The sequence below is a fragment of the Mytilus trossulus genome, chromosome 8 (assembly GCF_036588685.1).
Source record: "Mytilus trossulus isolate FHL-02 chromosome 8, PNRI_Mtr1.1.1.hap1, whole genome shotgun sequence".
NCBI lineage: Eukaryota > Metazoa > Mollusca > Bivalvia > Mytilida > Mytilidae > Mytilus > Mytilus trossulus.
Genome location: NC_086380.1, coordinates 74,362,811 through 74,381,723, shown reverse-complemented (window position 1 = coordinate 74,381,723; position 18,913 = coordinate 74,362,811). Strand labels below are relative to the sequence as shown.

The 18,913-nt window shown below is 31.3% G+C and overlaps 1 protein-coding gene across 1 annotated transcript; it reads right to left on the bottom strand.

Moving 5' to 3' along the window:
• Positions 1 to 4,314: 4,314 nt before the first annotated feature.
• LOC134727978 (uncharacterized) lies at positions 4,315 to 17,793 on the bottom strand. Its single transcript, XM_063592375.1, has 13 exons — positions 17,596 to 17,793; positions 16,313 to 16,458; positions 14,722 to 14,814; positions 13,721 to 13,877; positions 13,111 to 13,156; positions 12,374 to 12,532; positions 11,340 to 11,395; positions 10,192 to 10,329; positions 9,095 to 9,266; positions 8,144 to 8,251; positions 7,199 to 7,411; positions 6,298 to 6,505; positions 4,315 to 4,403 (listed from the first exon to the last, which is right to left on the bottom strand). The coding sequence occupies exons 1-13, from the start codon at positions 17,763 to 17,765 to the stop codon at positions 4,315 to 4,317; spliced, it is 1,755 nt and encodes a 584-aa protein (XP_063448445.1). The 5' UTR covers positions 17,766 to 17,793.
• Positions 17,794 to 18,913: the final 1,120 nt, after the last annotated feature.

The following is an 18,913-nucleotide window of genomic DNA, read 5'->3' as shown; positions in this document are numbered from 1 at the left end:
AGCAGAACAAGTGTTCTCCATAGAAAAAAGATCAATTTCAACGAGTGAATCAGCCATATAATACCAGTATTAAACTTCAGCTCACTTTATAGACATTAAGTTATAACACAAAGTTATAAGCTTTCGCCGAAAAATGAAGGACTTGTTTTATGCATACATAAAAATTGATAGCATGTAGAAATTCCATTACATTTCATAAACAAAGTGTCCCAGAGTGCTTTTCTGGATGATTCAGCGGGAGCGCACAAATGATTTCATAATTGTCAATGCCAAAATTTTGAAATGTCGACTTATGTGTAGAGTTGTATAACTGAATGCAAGCGTTTGCTTGGGCTACTAACTTTTATTATGGTTTATATCATTTTATTTGTTTTGTTTTGCACTTATCTTTAACGGTTGACATTCTCAGTCATACCTCCAGTGGATGAGAAGGTAAACATGCTTAAGTGGAAGATTCTGAACTACAAACTAGAGTGGTAAACATGCATATTATATATAAAAACGTGAGCATCGGTAATTTCCTCCAAAATCACACGTTGCACTGTCGTCATCATTTTGTCCACTATAGCAAACAAAGTTTACCTTACATTTTCCGCCCGTGTTGTTTAACATATTACATATTATAGCATTTTTAAAACAGTTCGTGACTGGGGTCAGACCAAGATAACCGTTTATAACAAAAATCGCTGCAAAAGTGATAAAAATGAAGCTATTCTGGGTTGATCTTCATCATTTACGCTCAGAACCTTATATTAGAAAGCTAAGGATGTAAAAAAACAAAACAAACAGTTGAAGTGCCAAAATAACACACAAAAAAGATAAAATAGTCGAAGGCCAGCTGTGGGGACATCACAATAAAGCAACCAATTACATCACAATTAATTATGTCATAATGAAATTATCACAATTCGGAAGACTTATCCTTGGTACCTCATTTATAAAATATATAAAAATAAATACCTGGATATCAATACATGTTAAGTTATGTTTTAAAATATCAAAATAAAATGAATTTGCGATATAGACAATATTCAAATTTAACTATTATGTGGAATGTCACTTACCAATTGAAGGTTCTTTAAGTAGAAGTTTCAGCTGAATATTTGGTTATTAATATCTGATTAATTTAATCACCAATAATATAAAGATTACAATTAAACCTAAGTGTATTGTTGTATGAATTGAAGTATGTAGGGAAACAATGTATAGTCTGATATATCATTTCGTGGATTTAGCAACAAAAATGCCTGTACGTTTCTGAAATTTGAATTAAGTACAAGGCATTTACACAAACTGATAACGTATACTTACATGACTTAAGTGTACATCTATCTATTTGTTTTGGTTTTCATTAATCTCCTATTATTGATCTTCATGTAAATACTGATGAGAAGCTCAAGTGAAAGGTTCTTAACTCAAATATTGTCATTCAAATCTGAACATGCTTAGCTGATATATCACAAATGTGTGTCTATAGAATCTTTTAAGTTCGGAACAGTTAAATAAAATTAGAAATGTATAATGATATTTTTTTTATTGAAGCTGTAACATTAATAATTAAAGAACCAAATAATCTAAAGGTGATACAATTATTCAAGCGTTTTAAAGACAAAATGTTAATCATAAAGGCGCTTTAAATGTTAAAATCACGTAAACGTTTGACATTTTATAAATTCATCAAATATAATTAAAGCATTTGAAGGACGCAGACTGTTTATGATTACAAAATGGCGCAAAGTTGTTTTTACTCTATTGTAATATTACAATACATCAACTGTTCGTGTTTTCTTAATATAAATGATAATTGTATTCAAGGGAAATAAGCATACCAGAAGAGGAGGAGAAACTTGGTAACTTGAACGTTATTTAATCTCTATATATAACTAGTTTTGCTAGTTTTATTTTGTATGAAAATATGTAAACAAAATATGAATTGTAACCAGAGTTCATGTCTGGTTTTCATTTAAACTTTCTCTCGTTTTTTTCAAATACCATGTTCCATGTCTTTTGACCTCATATAGAGTCCTTATAATAGAAGACATTTACTTTAAAGTGTCAACACATACTATAGACAAACCATAGGCATAAAATCAAATCAAATAATTTTATTGGTGTAAATTCCTATACAGAAATGATACCAGCCGACATTTACAAAATACAAATACAAATACAAAAATGAACAAACAAACAGACAAAAACAAAAAAACCAAACCAAACATATTTTCTCAATGATAAGAGATACATATTTTATATTTACATTACGTGGAGGTGTTATTCATACAAAATTATTAATTCAAGCCATTAACAATTAGCATTAATACTATAAAAGTTCTTAACAACATTATTTTTGCTTTAAATGAATGTTCAAATCATACATATCGCTTATTCCAGCTACACTTACAGTACTAATGTCTGTATCATTACTTTTCAGAATGAAACTAAACTTATCTTGTTCACACATATTAGCAAAAGATGGAACTATATCACTTAAATTACAAAAGAGTACATTTCTATTAATTTCTAGCGCTTTACATTGAATGAGGCATATGTACAATATATATACTGCCTGGTACAAACTATAGTTTTATAGTATTGAAGAGGTTGCTGGTGCCTGAGGCAATCTCAAAATGTCGAAAAGAATATCAATCCTACCAAAACCACATAATTCCTACAGATTGAGAAATAAAATCCCACCAAAAGTCGATTAGTATAATAATGATAAACTATTCTACATGTTGATGACAGTTTATGAATGTTGTAGGACATTCAATTCTAGTGCTTGTTTCAAAACTTAAATGTAAACTCTTACTCGTGATTTTCGTGATCAAATCAAAATAATGATCGCTAAAGTCGCTAAATTCCATCTCCAAAATCGATTATCAAAGGTACCAGGCTTATAATTTACAATTTACTATATTGCATTGCGATCAACATGTTATTTTTTTTTACTAAAACTTTAGCATTTTTTTCATGTATCAACTGTTTTTGTTCAAACTGATCAAATTTATAGTTAAAACTCGAGCTGATTACATTTAATTGAGAATCTTTGAAAGCTAAAAATTTAGCCTTGAGTTTTGAATGTAAGATTTCAGAAGGCTAAAAATTTAGTTTATTGTATAAATTTAAAAGTACAATATGACTTAGAACAGGGAAATGCTAAAATATTAGTATGTATATTATTTATTTTCTTTTGTTATTGCAGGAAGAATTTGAAGGTAGCTGAGAATTGTCTTTTTTTTTCTAAGAAAAATTGAATTAAGCTGTAGTATTTAAAAGTTTGATGCAATTTCTCTAAACAAAAAGAAATTCATTAGATTTCAGGCAAAAAACATAGAATTTTAGCCAATTTGCAAAGATTCAAAACAATCCATTTTGAGAACGAATATTGCAGAGTATCAAAATTTATTGCAGTCCGTTCTGTATGCTTTTAGAGTAAATGTTCGTCTTTTATTATCAACAAGTGTAAGCGTATCCAACAGGGACAAATTAAAGACAAATTGTCTATAGGTGATGATTCGACTGTACAATATAAGTGCTTTTCTACTTAAGATTAAGAAATATTTCAGTTGAATCAAAAACAAAATATATAGTATAATCGGTTTCGAAGTTTCCTATCAGATCTGGCAGTGAGTCAATACATTTTATGGAGATAACTTTACTTTTTCTGAAAATTTAAGAAGTACATGTCCAATTGGTGGCATATATATCGTGTTATCCCTTACAATCTAAGAATATGTCGATACACGTGGTAGGTATTTTAAAATTACACGACAGTTGGTGGAATTATGATTAAATTACGATATAAGTTAAAATTAAGATTCATAATGAAAATTGACCCGAATAATTTAACTTTTTATTCTGCTGATCTACGATTACTTCATTAACCTCACAAGTTTGAAAAAACGATTACGGGGAGGTACTAAATTATCCGGGTTACAAGAGTTATTGATATACTTACTACTATATACCATTAGATTTTTACGATTACTTCATTAACCTGACAAGTTGGAAAGAACGATTAAGGGGGGGGGGGGGGGGGGTACTGAATTATCCGGGTTACTAGATGTATTGATATACTTACTACTATATACCATTGGATTTTTTGGAAATACAGAATGATCGTTTGATGATAGAAAATATTACATTGAATATAGTGTTGTACAATCTAAAACTCTGTTTGATAGCTTTCGTTTTGGCAATCATTCAATATCTCCTTTTCGTATCTCGAAAATAAATGAGAGAAGTCTAAACCGTTGACATGCTTTTTAATTTTATTATCTAAGGTGAGATTTGACGCTATAACATGTGTGAGTATTATCCAAAAGCGACCTGTGCGACATGGACCCCTGAACTTGCAAATAAACAGACATTGATTGAATGACTGCAGTTAAGGAAGCGTCCATCTAAAAGATGAAATAAAAATTTAAAAGCAAAAAAACAGGAACACAGATTTTATTATGAAATAGTAAATTTTAAAAAGGCATACTCACTTCAGCATTTACATACACGATGTATGTTGCAAATCGAAATCATTTGAGTCAGTATACTTAGGATTGAACATGCTCTGTAACCCTTAACACATTTCAATTTTTTAAAAAGATGAGATCCTTTTTTATAATTGTTTTAAAAGGAGAATGGTTTGTTCCACCGATAGCATATATGCATGTTTTTTAATTAGTTGTTAATGGCTTTGAGCTAGCTGTCTTTTTGTTGTCGAAATGTAGAAGTACCCGGCAACATCTACTTGTATTTTTGTCCATCTGATGAGTAAAGCCTTTATCAACTGATTTTCATAGTTCGTTCTTACTTCGTTTTATAGTACTTGTATACCACTGTCCCATGTTAGCAGGAGGGTTGGGATCCCGCTTACATGTTTAACCCCGCCACATTACCTATGTATGTGCCTGTACCAAGCCAGAAGCCTTATGTGTTACATATATGTTTTTTGTTCTTTTTTTATTTAAATAAGGTCGTTAGTGTTCTCGTTTGAATTGTTTAACAGTGTCATATCGGGGCCTTTTATAGCTGACTATATGCGGTATGGGCTTTGCTCATTGTTGAAGGCCGTACGGTGACCTATAGTTGTAAATGTGTGTGTCATTTTCGTCTCTTGTGGACAGTTGTCTCATTGGCAATCATCCCACATTTCCTTTTTATATAGGTTCACATTCTTAAAGTTATCAACTCTGACTTAAGAGACTATAATTGTTTTTGGTAAATTTAAAAGACTTTTAAAAGAGGGACGAAAGATACCAATACAGTATCTCACAATTTCCAATATTTCCATCACATTAAGTGTTGTTGAACACTACCTTTGACTATAAAAGTATATCTGATACAAAATTGCAAACTAAAGTAGTCAAAGTCTCCTTTGCAGACAAGTGGTAAAGATGTAAGAAGATGGGGTATGAGTTTTAAGGATACAACTCTCTATCTAAAGTCACATGGTGTAAACGTAAATCATTAGAGGTCAATTAACGGTCTTCAACATGGAGTCTTATCTCACAACGAACAACAAGTTGATAAAGGGGCCCCCAAAAATACTAATGTAAAACAATTTAAATGGGAAAATTTTGATTTCTGCAAACCAAAGTCGATGTTTTCCATAGAAATACAAGAAAACGAGGATTTATTTCTAATCTGTTATATCGGTAAGTAGTTCGTAATTTATCGAAAGTAATACGTTAGCACCTTTAGGAAAAAAATTACATTTCGCATGTATAGCTGTTGTATCAGGCCTATTTCTATTGAGTTGCCTTTAAATTACAACTTTTTATATATCGTGTGTGCTCAATGCGGATCTTTTTGTAATCAAACTTCACCAGGAACAATCAAACCAATAATCACGTATAATTTATTTTCCGAAATAGCATCTGATTAGCTGACAGGTTTTTAATCGATCATCTCATAGACATAATTTTGTCACGTGATCGTGGTGTCATCAACGTTTCGAACATGATTTACACCCTTAACATTAATACTTTTTTTTTATATTAGGAAACAACCTCAAGGGTATTCAGTGTGCATTACTTTTTTGTTAGTTCTTAGACAAAAATGTTTGTTCATGCATTCCTTCAGTGCTTGTTTAATTATTTTGAAGAATGAGAGATGAGATATAATATAGACCTATTTCTATGGTTTATAATTTTCGCTCCAGTTGACTTTATGGTATATTATGGTTATTTTTGTCTGCTAATAGATGCATGATTGTCATTGCATTCATTTTTTTCCCTATCAAACACTATTAAACATACGGAATAAAAACAAATGTTAATACTAGTATCACGAAAGTTTTACCTGTTCCCCTGATATGAAATGTTGGGTTTGCGCCATTATTGTCTAGAGTAAAATTTTCAGTATGAATAACTGTATTTTGATGGACTAATGTCAACTCGTAATCTCCTAAGAACCCTTTGGCATTTATAGTCGAAGCAACTGGATGGACTTCGTTGGTACGCCAGGTTTTATGAAACAGTTCTTGGTACTTCCTTCCTGCGGCATTTGGCTTTAAAAACAAGAAGCACAAGATGAAAAAATACCGAAAAAAAATGAGGGACATATCAAAAAGACAACAACCGGATCAAAGAGCAGAGATGCTACAAATTGGTAAGTGAGTTAATTTGCTAGTTTTAAGTGAGTATGTGTAGAGTGTTGTTGGATATATTTAATATGATGCACTAGCCATTCCTTTTATCGGTTGGATTACAACGAGAGTATGGATAAAGATGGCAGAAAAGAGAATACTGCACAACGATAGCAGAATAAAGCGCTTAAAAATAGGGGAATTGAAGAACAAAGAAAAGGGGGTGCTAAAATATAAAAAATAGAGAATTACAGGCAATACAAATAAAGAATTAGGAAAAATAATCTAATTCAAAATTTAGAGAAATCAGGGATCTCGACTAGATCATCAAACAAGCTTTGAACTTAATAAAATATCTATTTCTTCTTTAAATCCTGCTTTTCAGATGTAGTCATTGTATCCCTTTTTAATATTTAGTTGCGAAACTGGGAAGTCCTTTTTTTAATTACACTGTACAATAATTTTTCTGGTTTATGACCATTATACATTGTTGCCGATAATCTTACTAAACTAGTTAAAACTACCAAAGTTCAGATAAATTATATAACAATCTTGAGTGTATACATTTTAATAATGTCTATAATAATTGAAATTTTAAAAATCAAATGTACTCACCACAATATCGTTTGACGTTAAGGCTGCAGCATGATCATGTATTGAAGAATTTTGAAAACCCCAAAATACAATTCCCTGAATTGAGGAATGGCTGAAGTATAGAGTCATTATATCTTCCAAGACGGCAGCCTTTTTGTTTTCATCTGCCTCGCGAATTGTCAGTTCAGTAATCCAGAGTGGTAAATCAGCTTCCGCTAACTTATCTAATCGGTACTATGACATATATAAAAAAAATGTAATGTCAATACTTGTATATCTCGAAGAACGTCACTTCAACACATTGTAGATGTTTGAAAGGTTTCAGTAAATATTAAATGTTATATTTGAGTTTTCGAGTGTTGTCGATTGACAACAACTTGTCTTTAATATATAAGCACTGTTACTCAGTTTTGGTTTGTTGCCCCGATTTTGTTTTTTGTCCATGGATTTATGAGTTTTGAACAGCGGTATACTACTGTTGCCTTTATTTACATTGTTGAAGATACACACAAATGACACTTTATCGGCATTTCGGATTATTACTTCTTTTTTTTGTCTCGTTGACGTCTTCTCGACATCTACTTATAGTCACATCTGATCAATATATTATAATATTAAATAACCACAAGTTCATTATTGACAACAGATGCACCAGACAGATACACAAGAACCACGATTGTACATTTCATACACATCGAATTATTTAAAAAAAAAAATTAAAAGTATAAAAGATGTGCACACACATACGACAAAGTCAAGATGTAGACGTCGTATTCCATGTGTCCTATTAATCAATGTTGTATTTTTTACTTTTATTTGTCACTTATGTTCAACTTCAAACTTAGTCTAAAGATTGTATCATAGTATGATATCAATCTGATTTTAATTCAACATTTAATTTTAACATTTGTAATTTCATATTTTTTGCATTTATAATTATCAAAGAAACCTTTGTCTCGAGAATACCTTCACAACGTCGATGCTACTTGGAACTGAATGGAAGTGACTCTGTACACCAAGTCCATAAATAGGTACACCGGAAGTTTTGAAAATATCACCCTGGTTTCTATATGCCTGGATTGAAAAAGCAAACTATGTAAACACGAAAGAGCATAAAAAGAAATAGGTTTTTATTTCCGAAAAGAGTACGTCTTATATGAAGATATCTAATATTAGACACAGTAGCTTACATGTAATTAATCTTATGCAGTCATTTATGTAAATTTTAAGGTGACAAACAAAACATTTAAGGTATAACATGAATTATCTATTCTAATGGTGTAAAATTTGTTTGAATCCAGCTTCTGCATTTTGATTTTTTCAAATTCTTATCAGCAAGTTTTAAATTTTTACATTTTTCGTTTTCATTTCCTATGACTTTACAGTTTTTCATCCTACGTTTTGTAAAAATATCACGGAACGCTACATTTAATTCGACATTAAAACGTGGCGCTTGCTAAACAAGGAAGCAAGAACTGCTTATTTTTCATAGTTTTTGGGTTGGTTTTCATGATGAGACAATGTGAACTCATGTTATAACAATATGCAGTCATGTAATTACAATGTGAATTAAAGTTATTACAATGGGGATTCAAGTTATTACAATATGGATTTAAGTTATTCCAATGTGGATTCAAGTTATTAAAATGTGCATTCAAGTTATTACAATGTAGATTCAAGCTCTTATAATGTGAATTCATGTTTATACAATGCAATAAAACAATTGTAGACTGGTTTTTTTTGTCATGCCATGGTATTTATTTTCTCTCTTTCTTCGCAGAATTGTCTTTTTTACAGTTATATTTCCCAAATCCAATTTCAGAGATACATAGGTATAAGAATATATGGTTTGAGTGTCAATGAGACAACTCTCGATCTAGGTCACAATTTATAAAAGTTATATATACATGTACGTACTGTTGTCGAAGAAGAATCCATTACGACGTTAAATTCGTTCAAAAATAGTTTCATACTTTTGTCTTGTAATCGCATCCATTCAAACATTTTCATTGTAATGTTAGGACTAGACATGTGTTGTTCGTAGAAATCGCCGTGCAAATTCTCATTGTTGACGTCCCAGTGTTCAACTCTAAAAGGCATAGTACCTAAGTATACTACATGGAATACTAATACATGCATGACATATGTATAACTTATTTAAAAATAAAACTATGTTGGCATGGTATACTGAGGAGATGTCTGCATCGATGAAGGTCGTACGGCAACATGTTCATTACAATGGATATATTAGCCAGCAAATACCATATCTGTCTCTTTTTTTTAATTGGCATTCATACAACATCTCCATATTATATATTACTAGCAAAAGTATGGCAAAGTGTTCTTGATTGTTTTACTAAAGCCTACGTTTGCATCTGTTTCAGAATTAATATTGCCGAATTACTTAATAAACAGAGATACGAAGACACTCATCAAAATATATATTCAAGTAGATTTAGACCGAATGATCATTATTCATGTTAGTGTTATAATATGACTTTCGATTGGTGCTAAGATGATCGACAGTATACAGTGTTTTTATTGTAAACGCTAGATACCAGGCTGTTTTGACCTTTATGAACGGATAAGCATCGTTCCCATCTAATATGCATCCCGTCTCTGCATCGTATATTATGTTTGTGAGCATTATTTAAAAAAAAATGGTGAAGATGAAAGGAGGAAAAAAACATCATTTTTGAATGCGTACACATTTCATTCTTAATATAAAAGAACTGTAATTATTGAAAAATATTTCAATGAAAATCAAACAAAATATGTTTTAAATATAACGGCAAGAATAAAGACTGGAAACGGTATCATAATTTTAATTACACGTATTGATACCGTCTGAACGCATTACATTCTGATAGTTTTGGATATACAGTTGGTGTAGTTTTCGGATAGCAATATTCAGTATGTTACATATATACCAATATCAGATAATACCTGGGACTTAGTACCGGGATCTAGAATATTATGTTTGCAACTTATGAAATTGTTAAAATGATACGTACTTCCCTGTTGTATGTTGCATCATTCCATGAATTCTAGCATGCATGGCATTGTTCAGATCTGATGAAGTCATATTCAAAATCCATTTCGGACAATTATGTTGTACTCCCCAGAACATATTGTGACCTCTGACCTTCATTCTAAAAATGTCATACACAAGCTTTTTTATATAAAATGTGCATTAACGATGCAAATTTACATTCAAACTAGTATTGTTTAGAAATAACTTCAATATAAATAATTCAAAATACATATGAGATGTTTGTTAATGTGTAACCCCAATTCACCATAATATAGCATTGGTGGCATTGTGGTGAGTACTGAAGCGTTTGACTCCACCACTGTCCGCTTCAAATAAAAAACTTGAAAATTTGTATTTACATTTGCTGCCATCCGCTAAGAACGCGGTACTTAGAAGTGAAATCGAACACTAGTCGACTCGATGTCAGAAGTTGTGTTTATACTCACATTTTGGTCTTTTAGACGTGCACTATTAACCAGCAATATTTCATACACCTAATTGTAAAGATTTGTTTACCCTCCCAGAGCACCTGTAACCCCTCTGGTTGTTTGGTAGGGTGTTGCTCATTCGTTTATTTTCTATGCTATGTTTTGTATCCTTTGTTTGTCTTTTCGGTCTGTTTTTTGCCTTGGCATCGCTAATTTCCTACTTGTGATTTTGATTGTTTCGCCACTCTTTTACAAATCAGTGGAAATATTACTACTAATAGTTATCAAAATTACCAGGATTATTTATAATTTAGTACGCCAGACGCGCGTTTCGTCTACAAAGCATAAGACTCATCAGTGACGCTCATATCAAAATATTTAAAAAGCCAAGCAAGTACAAACTTGAAAGCATTGAGGATCCAAAATTCCAAAAAGTTGTGCCAAATAATAAATGCTTCCTGTTTTTGAGATAACAACGTTCCGGATCTTGATTGATTCGTGGTCGTTTTTGGAATGATCTTCTAAGTCTTCAACATTCATATTAGCTTTTCATGTTTTAAAGTATGTATGCTTCGATCATCACTAAAGGAACATTAATAATTGGAATTCGTATCTGCTGTGGTATTTATACTGTTTTTAATATTGTATTAATATTCGGTCCTTGTTTAAATATACCATATATATTTTCTATTACGCCTACCTTTTAGAACGGAGAAGGTTTAATGCTGGAATTCCTTTATTCCATATTGGGTGACCCTGTAATATATATTCAGTTACACTCAAATACAACAGGGTATAAGGTACACAATGTATTTCAAACTTTATTAATCAGATCCTAATTGTATTAACACATCCCAACTACTATGATCGGGAATTTTTAAACCTTGAAGTTCATAAAATGAATTGTTTTTCAATTAAGGGGGGATGTAAACAAAAGAAACACAATAAAACAACAGTGTTGACAAAAATCCATAAGCTTTCAAAAAGTATTTACATTACATTTTATTTAATCTGATTACAGAAACCCTAAGCGTTTTGTTTCATTACAATACATCAATAAAACTTCATGCGTTTTAAATTTAGGAATATCAACCTTTATATGCCTAGTTCTTGTCATTAAGACTTTCTTAGATATATATAAGAAAAAGTGGTATGAGTGCCAATGAGACAACACTTAGTTCAAGTCATAATTTGTAAAAGTAAATCATTCTAGGTCAAATTTCGTTAAATAATGTCTATTCTCAGAGAATATTATGTGGTGTGAACATAGCCATATTTGTCATTTCCTACTGATGAATATGAACAATAGCTTAACCAATCAAATACAAGTGAAAATGTTACACTATGTATTTAGATAAAAAAAGCGCTAAAAGCACAATTTGATATGATACATTAAACAGACTGCTGCTGGCAATATTTTAATTAGTTTTCGATCATTTAACGATGATTCGGTTGTACTTGATACGCGTCGTAGTTTCTTAATAATTTGACTGACATGATACTGCATTGACGGAATCATCCAAATTGGTCTCTTTGTATTTCAAAGCAAATAAATTTTGTAGATAATGAAAATGATTCATACGACCTTTTTTGTGTGTACTTCTGTCATAGTTATAGGGAAATTATAAAATTATTTGGCAACACACAAATCGTAAAAAAAAATGATTTTGGGGTTACAAATATCAAATGAAATATTTTCGTGCGAACTAAAAGTATACTCTAAGAGTAGTTTACCTGTGTGAATTCCATAAGCCTCCATTTCAGACTGTTTGCAATAGTAGCCCATTCAAAGTTGTTGTATACGAAATCATGATACGCCTTTTGATTCTGATCCATCATAATGTCTGCACGCACAGCCGTACCAAATGCAAAGCTACTCGTTACTTGTTTTATCTAAGAAATGTACAGGAAAAAAACCTCAGTATTCATGAGCTTTTAGATGTCACTTTCCTCTTCACTATTATTTCCCCCTCCATACATATTGCTAATTGCGGCTATGATGAATGGTTTTCAAAATTAAAAAAAAATCATTCTAGCTTATTCTAAATGTCTTAAGTTTAAAAAAAAACGTGATAAAACTCATTGTATTATAAGAGATATGAGTATTAAATACATAGTTTTTGTCAAATTACAAAGTTCTAACTTTTAAACATACTAATTGTTATTCACATATATTACCAATATTATTTTAACTGATCGGGCGGAGCTTATGTTTCAATTTGCATAATGACAGTCTATTTGAAGAGGTTTGTGATAGGTTGATTGCCGTTACAAATTATATTGAATTCTTATCATCTGTTAGTGTCACCAAACGTATATTCTAAATAACTAAGTGTATAATATGGGGATAATAACTGGACACTTAATTGATGAGTTTATCACAAAACTCCTGTCTATGGATGGACTGGTCTTAAATAAACGAACTTCTTAAACCCCGCCCAGTCAAGTGAAATAATTCTAGTAATACTTACTTCAATCTTAAAAGCACTAGTATCAGCATTGTCATGGTTCTCAATCCTAAAGGTGATAAAGACGTGCAAAAAATAAGTTATTTTTTTTAGATTAACAGAAAATATAAAAATCATTACATTGTATCTATTACTTTTTGACTGACTATATATGAATTCAAATGAATTCATACCTGCATTAAGGTAATAATCATAATTGAAACCCTTCATTTTTTTCCTGCTTTCTTCGATCTTTTATTGATCAGCAATCAATTAATTACATTGTTTCAAAATGCATTGTATTTCGAAACCGAGTAGCTAATATCCTTACGTAAAAATGTGAAACCGATGTATGTTACTTTTTCATCTCCTATATCTCAATTCCAATTTTTCAATTTCCCATTTTCCGTTTCGTATTTCGTATTTCTAATTTCCTATTTTCCGTTTTCCATTTCCCATTTTCAATATCCGAATTCCAATTTTCAATATCCAATTTCCAGACGAATTTTACTTAAACATGTATTATTTTTGTCACATGCTTTATCTAGTGGTTGATTCGTTAACTATAACTAAACTAAGTTTAACCTCCTTTCTTTGTCATTTCAAAATTTTAAATTTTAAACAATGAACATACTTTATATTAAGAGGAGCTTTCCTGATTTTTTCAATCCTTGCTTGTGCTTCTAATTTCCAGTTTGTGTTTGGTGTTATCTCTTGTAATGTTGCATCGTCCAGCAAATAGTTTGCAGCAGCCTCGTTTATTTCAATATAAATGGTTATACTGTTCACACCTAACAATTTCAAATGAAATTTTACATAATGCATATTATGTCTAAATCGAAATATTTAGGGAGCAACCACTCTACTTCAAAACTGAGAGAGTTTTTCGATGCTACCAGTTAACGTTTGTTTCAAAATAAGCTCTATTATGTAGGGCGAAAGTCTGAATTCAGATATATTCGCTCATCTGCTTGACCACAATATTTTGTTATAGAATTTGGGAACAAAATATTTGTTTTTAAAAAAAAAAAAAAAAAGAGAAACATGTCCCCTCGTTGAAGTAAAGTGTGTTGTGTATTTTTCTTATAAAAATAATTTGAAACAAACACCATGAACGTTTTTTTTTCAAATTTCAATGTTTTTTTTATGCGGTTTACAATCAAAGGTCAAGGAATAAGTCAAATAAAAGTTTCTATAATCATTATAAAACAATGCATGGTATTGTGAAAAGTATAAGTCACGCATATATTATAGAAAAAAAACGTAGCTAAAATGACATTCGCATAACATTCAATTATATTGACAACGATCTGCGATTATTCACCAGCAATCAAATGAAATATGTATGTTAACAATATAGACCCCTGTACGTATTTAATTACAAATAGCAATTACTAACATTTAAACTTTATGGAACACTTTTTGAATTCTGTTTATAAAAGATTAAAAAATACTAAGCTCTTTCTAGAGTCAACTCAAGTAGGTCATTTTACATTCTGATATTCCCCCTGTGACTAAAAGTAATTCATTTTGCAGACGATGATCATTTGAATTTGCCATACCTTTTTAAAGGTTGATCATAATTTAGAATTCTCATATAATACTTTTTTGTTTCTTTCGAATTTAAATATTTACCATTCGGAACATGAAAATCACCGCCTATTTCTTGGTAACCAAAACTGACCTGCTGCATCGGTGAGTAACTTATTCTGACATAGTGAACGTGACCTACAATAGATCATATTATAAAAGGTGTACAGCATATTATTGTTAGAACGATAACCATGATAACTCTTGGTGTTTTTTTGGTATTTTTTTTGGTTTTGTATTTTCGAAAATTTACAAATCTAGTCTGACTTGTTTTTGTTTTTTTCACTCAATACGATTTCCATTAAAGGCATGATCTGAAATGTATCCGGGCAAAATACGAACGAAGTCTGTTGCATTTTTTTACTATTAAGGGAGCTACTGCAATGTGTACTGACTGTACGTAGTGTTGACAGCACTCTTTAAGATTAAACTAATTGTTTTTCATTAATAGCAATAGATGTAAACACTTTTTCATAAAGTATGTTATATTCCCATATAATTAAATAATTGCATACCTTGAACTTATAGTTAGAAAGTCAATAAATAAAACGATAAAGTTCAAAAATGAAAACATATTATACCATTTTCATTACTTGCTCCATATCAAAAATTAAACCATAATTTGGAATTTTGGAGACATCATACATCATATGCATCAGAAGAAAACATGTTTATTTTTTATGTTAATGCTCATGTGAACTTTCTTTGATCCGTAAACAATAATAATGAATAATTAATATGTTCCGTCCAGTGGCTAATATTACGTAAATATAAAGTCAAAACATATAAATTTAAAATGAATATCCTTTTGATCTGTACTTGACCGAATTTGACACTGGACGTTATCCATCGAACATTTGGTTAATCAATTTTACTAGATCGACACTCTAGATGTTAAAACATGCTAGCAAATACGATTACATCTTTTTCATATGTCATCCAATATAGACATATGTTTTGCCTCTCAGACACTAACCTTCGTTAAAACGTCTTTACGTGTGATTAGGGGAAAAGCAAAAATACAAACTTTGTTTACGACAAAAAATCAGTTCATGATTTCATCGATAGAGAGTTGCTGCTCATAAGGCAGCTATAAAAACAAGAGTTCAAAATGATGAAGTTGAAATCACCCCTACTTAAATTAAACGGTCGCCATCACTAGTTGGTTGGCCGTTACGGATATTTTCCTTAAATTGTTACTACAATCCATCCCTTTTCATCACGAATATGACCTACCGAATAAGAATATTTACCGGGTTTGTTATAACATGAACAAATAGACGGGTGCCACATGTGAAACAGCATCTGCCTATTTTTCAGGAGAATCTGAGGTCACCCCTGTTTTTTGGTTTGGTTCGTGTTGCTTAGTCTTAGGTTTTCTATGTTGTGTCTTTTGTACTATCATTTGTTTGTATGTGGTTTAATTATTAGGCCATGGCGTTGTCAGTTTATTTTCGATCTATAAATATGACTGTCCCTCTGGTATCGTTCGCCCTCCTTTAATAAGTTCGATACAGCAGAGTCTCTAACTGTAGAATGCCTTCACTCAATGCTAGCTAACAAGGTAACACGAGATCATCGAGGCCGTTTTAAATCCCTAGAGGTCGCCTTTTGTATACCTTAAACCAATACTTACTGTTAACTGTATATTTGAACTTAACACTGACATGATGGTACATATGTCCTGGGACCATGTTAACGAGTTTTAAGTGTACATTGAAGAAGTAATAATGATTCGGTTGTACTTGCACTGTCTGTTCAATTCCAGCCCATCCGGCTCGCCTGAAATATTCAGTATGCCACACTTATGATATACACACATACAAACAGTGACGATCTGATAAAGAAATTTTAAAACAAAATGGGTTTTTTTTCTGATTTTTAAATTGTTTTTGCAATTCGTTCACTTGAACAAATATTTTTAAATTCAGTGGGATTGTTTTTATCTTTTCAGCTTTAAATTCACTGTTTGTAGATCTTAAAATACTACTTATATCGTGACTTTTGGCCTTGTCACCTAAACGATTATCAACGAACTCAATTAGACTGATGATTTACAAATATCCACCTTGCCATAGCCCTGTAGTTAAGGTGAGATGTATATGAAAGAGCTCGGAGTTGACATTATTCTACCTAAACGGCATCACATTTTTAACGATTGTTTAAAACTTAGGATGCATTAGTAAGTTGTTGTACTATAAAAAAAAAATTCTATCACTGATTCTAAATTTTCTCTATAAATTTGATATGATGGTCGACCGGTCCTTGAGCAGCTAGTGCATACAGTGTAAGTTGAGGAAGAGGAGTTTCCTACATACTAGTATTGGTTTGAGGCAAGCAAATACGTCTTGTTTCTATCTGGTTTACGTTCCATATGTAGCACACAGTTAGGCTTTAAATGTTTCTCGTATGAATTTTGTCATTTCGGGTCTTTGCTGACTATGCAGTATGGGCTTTTTCTCATTGTCTTTTTTTCGTTTTGGCAAAGGTACGAAAATAATCAGTGCAAGGTAATATTACCATATATCAGTGATAATGAAATGGGGAATGTGTCAAAGAAACAACAAAACAACCAAAAAGGAGAAAACACTCCAAATTCACCAATAAGTTTTCAACACAGTGGGGAAAAATAGTTTCCTGAAATCCTAAACAAATGATATTTACCTACATTTCTAAAAATCAAAATAATGAAAGCATGAAATTAAATACATATCGTATCATTTATGCAAATATAGCATGCCGACCTCTTTCACATATCAATACTCTTCCGTAACCCACAAAAGTACTATATATAATAATTATGATTAAGTACAAATGTTTCAAAAGTTGTAAAGTATATGAAGCTATTCATCAAAACTAAGGGTGTGATTTGAGCATACACTTTAAGTTGTTTAATTGATATACAAACTAAAATAGTACCTGTGAGAAATCATAATACTTTGCTTTCCATTCAAACTGTCATGCGATATACTAGCAGTGCAGCCATGACAGTGCCAAGGTGCAACTGACAAACTTTCCATATTTGCATTTTGCACAATTTCTGCATGAGTAACAGTGCATGCGATCGTTAAGATCAACACAGTTAACATTGTATATATACTTAGCCTACAAATTGTGATCCAGATCCACAATAAATAGATAAGTAAGTTGTGTTAATCTGATATACATTAAATGAGTGCTTACTGTTATGGAATGCTTATCTGGGTTGAGAATATATGGTCATATAGGTACTTAATTGATTTTATAGTGTATACGACCTTGTTTAAACTATATATGTTAATTTTGTCAGAAAGATTCAAGTCAGATCCGTTGTTGAAAATCTATTTTGAATTACTCTCTATGTGTATGTTTGTGCTCCCTTTCTTGTAATTTTGCGGTTTTTTTTTTTAAATATTTAGGTAGCTTCACAATAATTCTTTTGTTATTTGACTAAATGTGACATCATATTAATAGAAACATAGACTGAAATATTACGCAAAATGTGGTTGAAAAGTTTTGTGCTGTCATTTTCTTTGAGTGGTTAATTTCATACCTTAAGTGACAGGTTAATGCTCTGTTGATGTGATAGAGTTGCGTTTTATCATCAAATTTAAAATTTAGTAATATGGAATCTTCTAAGGTTTAGATTTGTCGATAGAATTACAACATTTGTAAACTCCTTACATGTATAAACTGAATTAAAAATTGTGATTCCTTCGCTCTCAGTTCGTAATTGAGGAAAACAACACAAAAGACATCGTAAAGAGTGTTAAGGGGCCTCTTATTTTTTATCTTGGAAAAGAGGAAGCTGGTCAATTTGCAGGAGGGGGGGGGGGAGTTTTTTCAATGTATCCATGAAAAGGGTCAACAAAGGAATCTAAATCACGTATAGCGTGTTAAGACTGCATTCTAACTATTGATCATTCCATGATAAACAAAATAACGGATTCAGCACAATTTTCCCTTTTTCATAAGAAATTCAGATCTTGACGCGTTGATATATGATATATGCAGTTGTTATAATGAGAAACTAAGGGAGTTACCATTTGGTTTTTAGGGAGGAGTAGGGACGGGGCTACAGAGAGTTATTTTGTCCTCCATTTTTTTCACTCTATTCGTTTTTGCCTTTTTTATTACTTTATCCTGACATTTTTGGTATTTTTTACACAAAATGTCGTCCTGCTTTTTTTAGCCAACTTGCAGGTGCTCATCCTACGCCAAAAACTTCAGCCCTGCTTCTTTTTTAATTTCATTCTAG

Coding starts and splice junctions, on each gene's coding strand:
- LOC134727978 (XM_063592375.1), bottom strand. CDS start 17,765: ATGTTAACTGTGTTGATCTTAACGATCGCATGCACTGTTACTCATGCA. Junction 11,396..12,373: donor GGCTTATGGAATTCACACAG/GTAAACTACTCT, acceptor TATATATTACAG/GGTCACCCAATATGGAATAA. Junction 9,267..10,191: donor ATGCAACATACAACAGGGAA/GTACGTATCATT, acceptor TATGCCTTTTAG/AGTTGAACACTGGGACGTCA.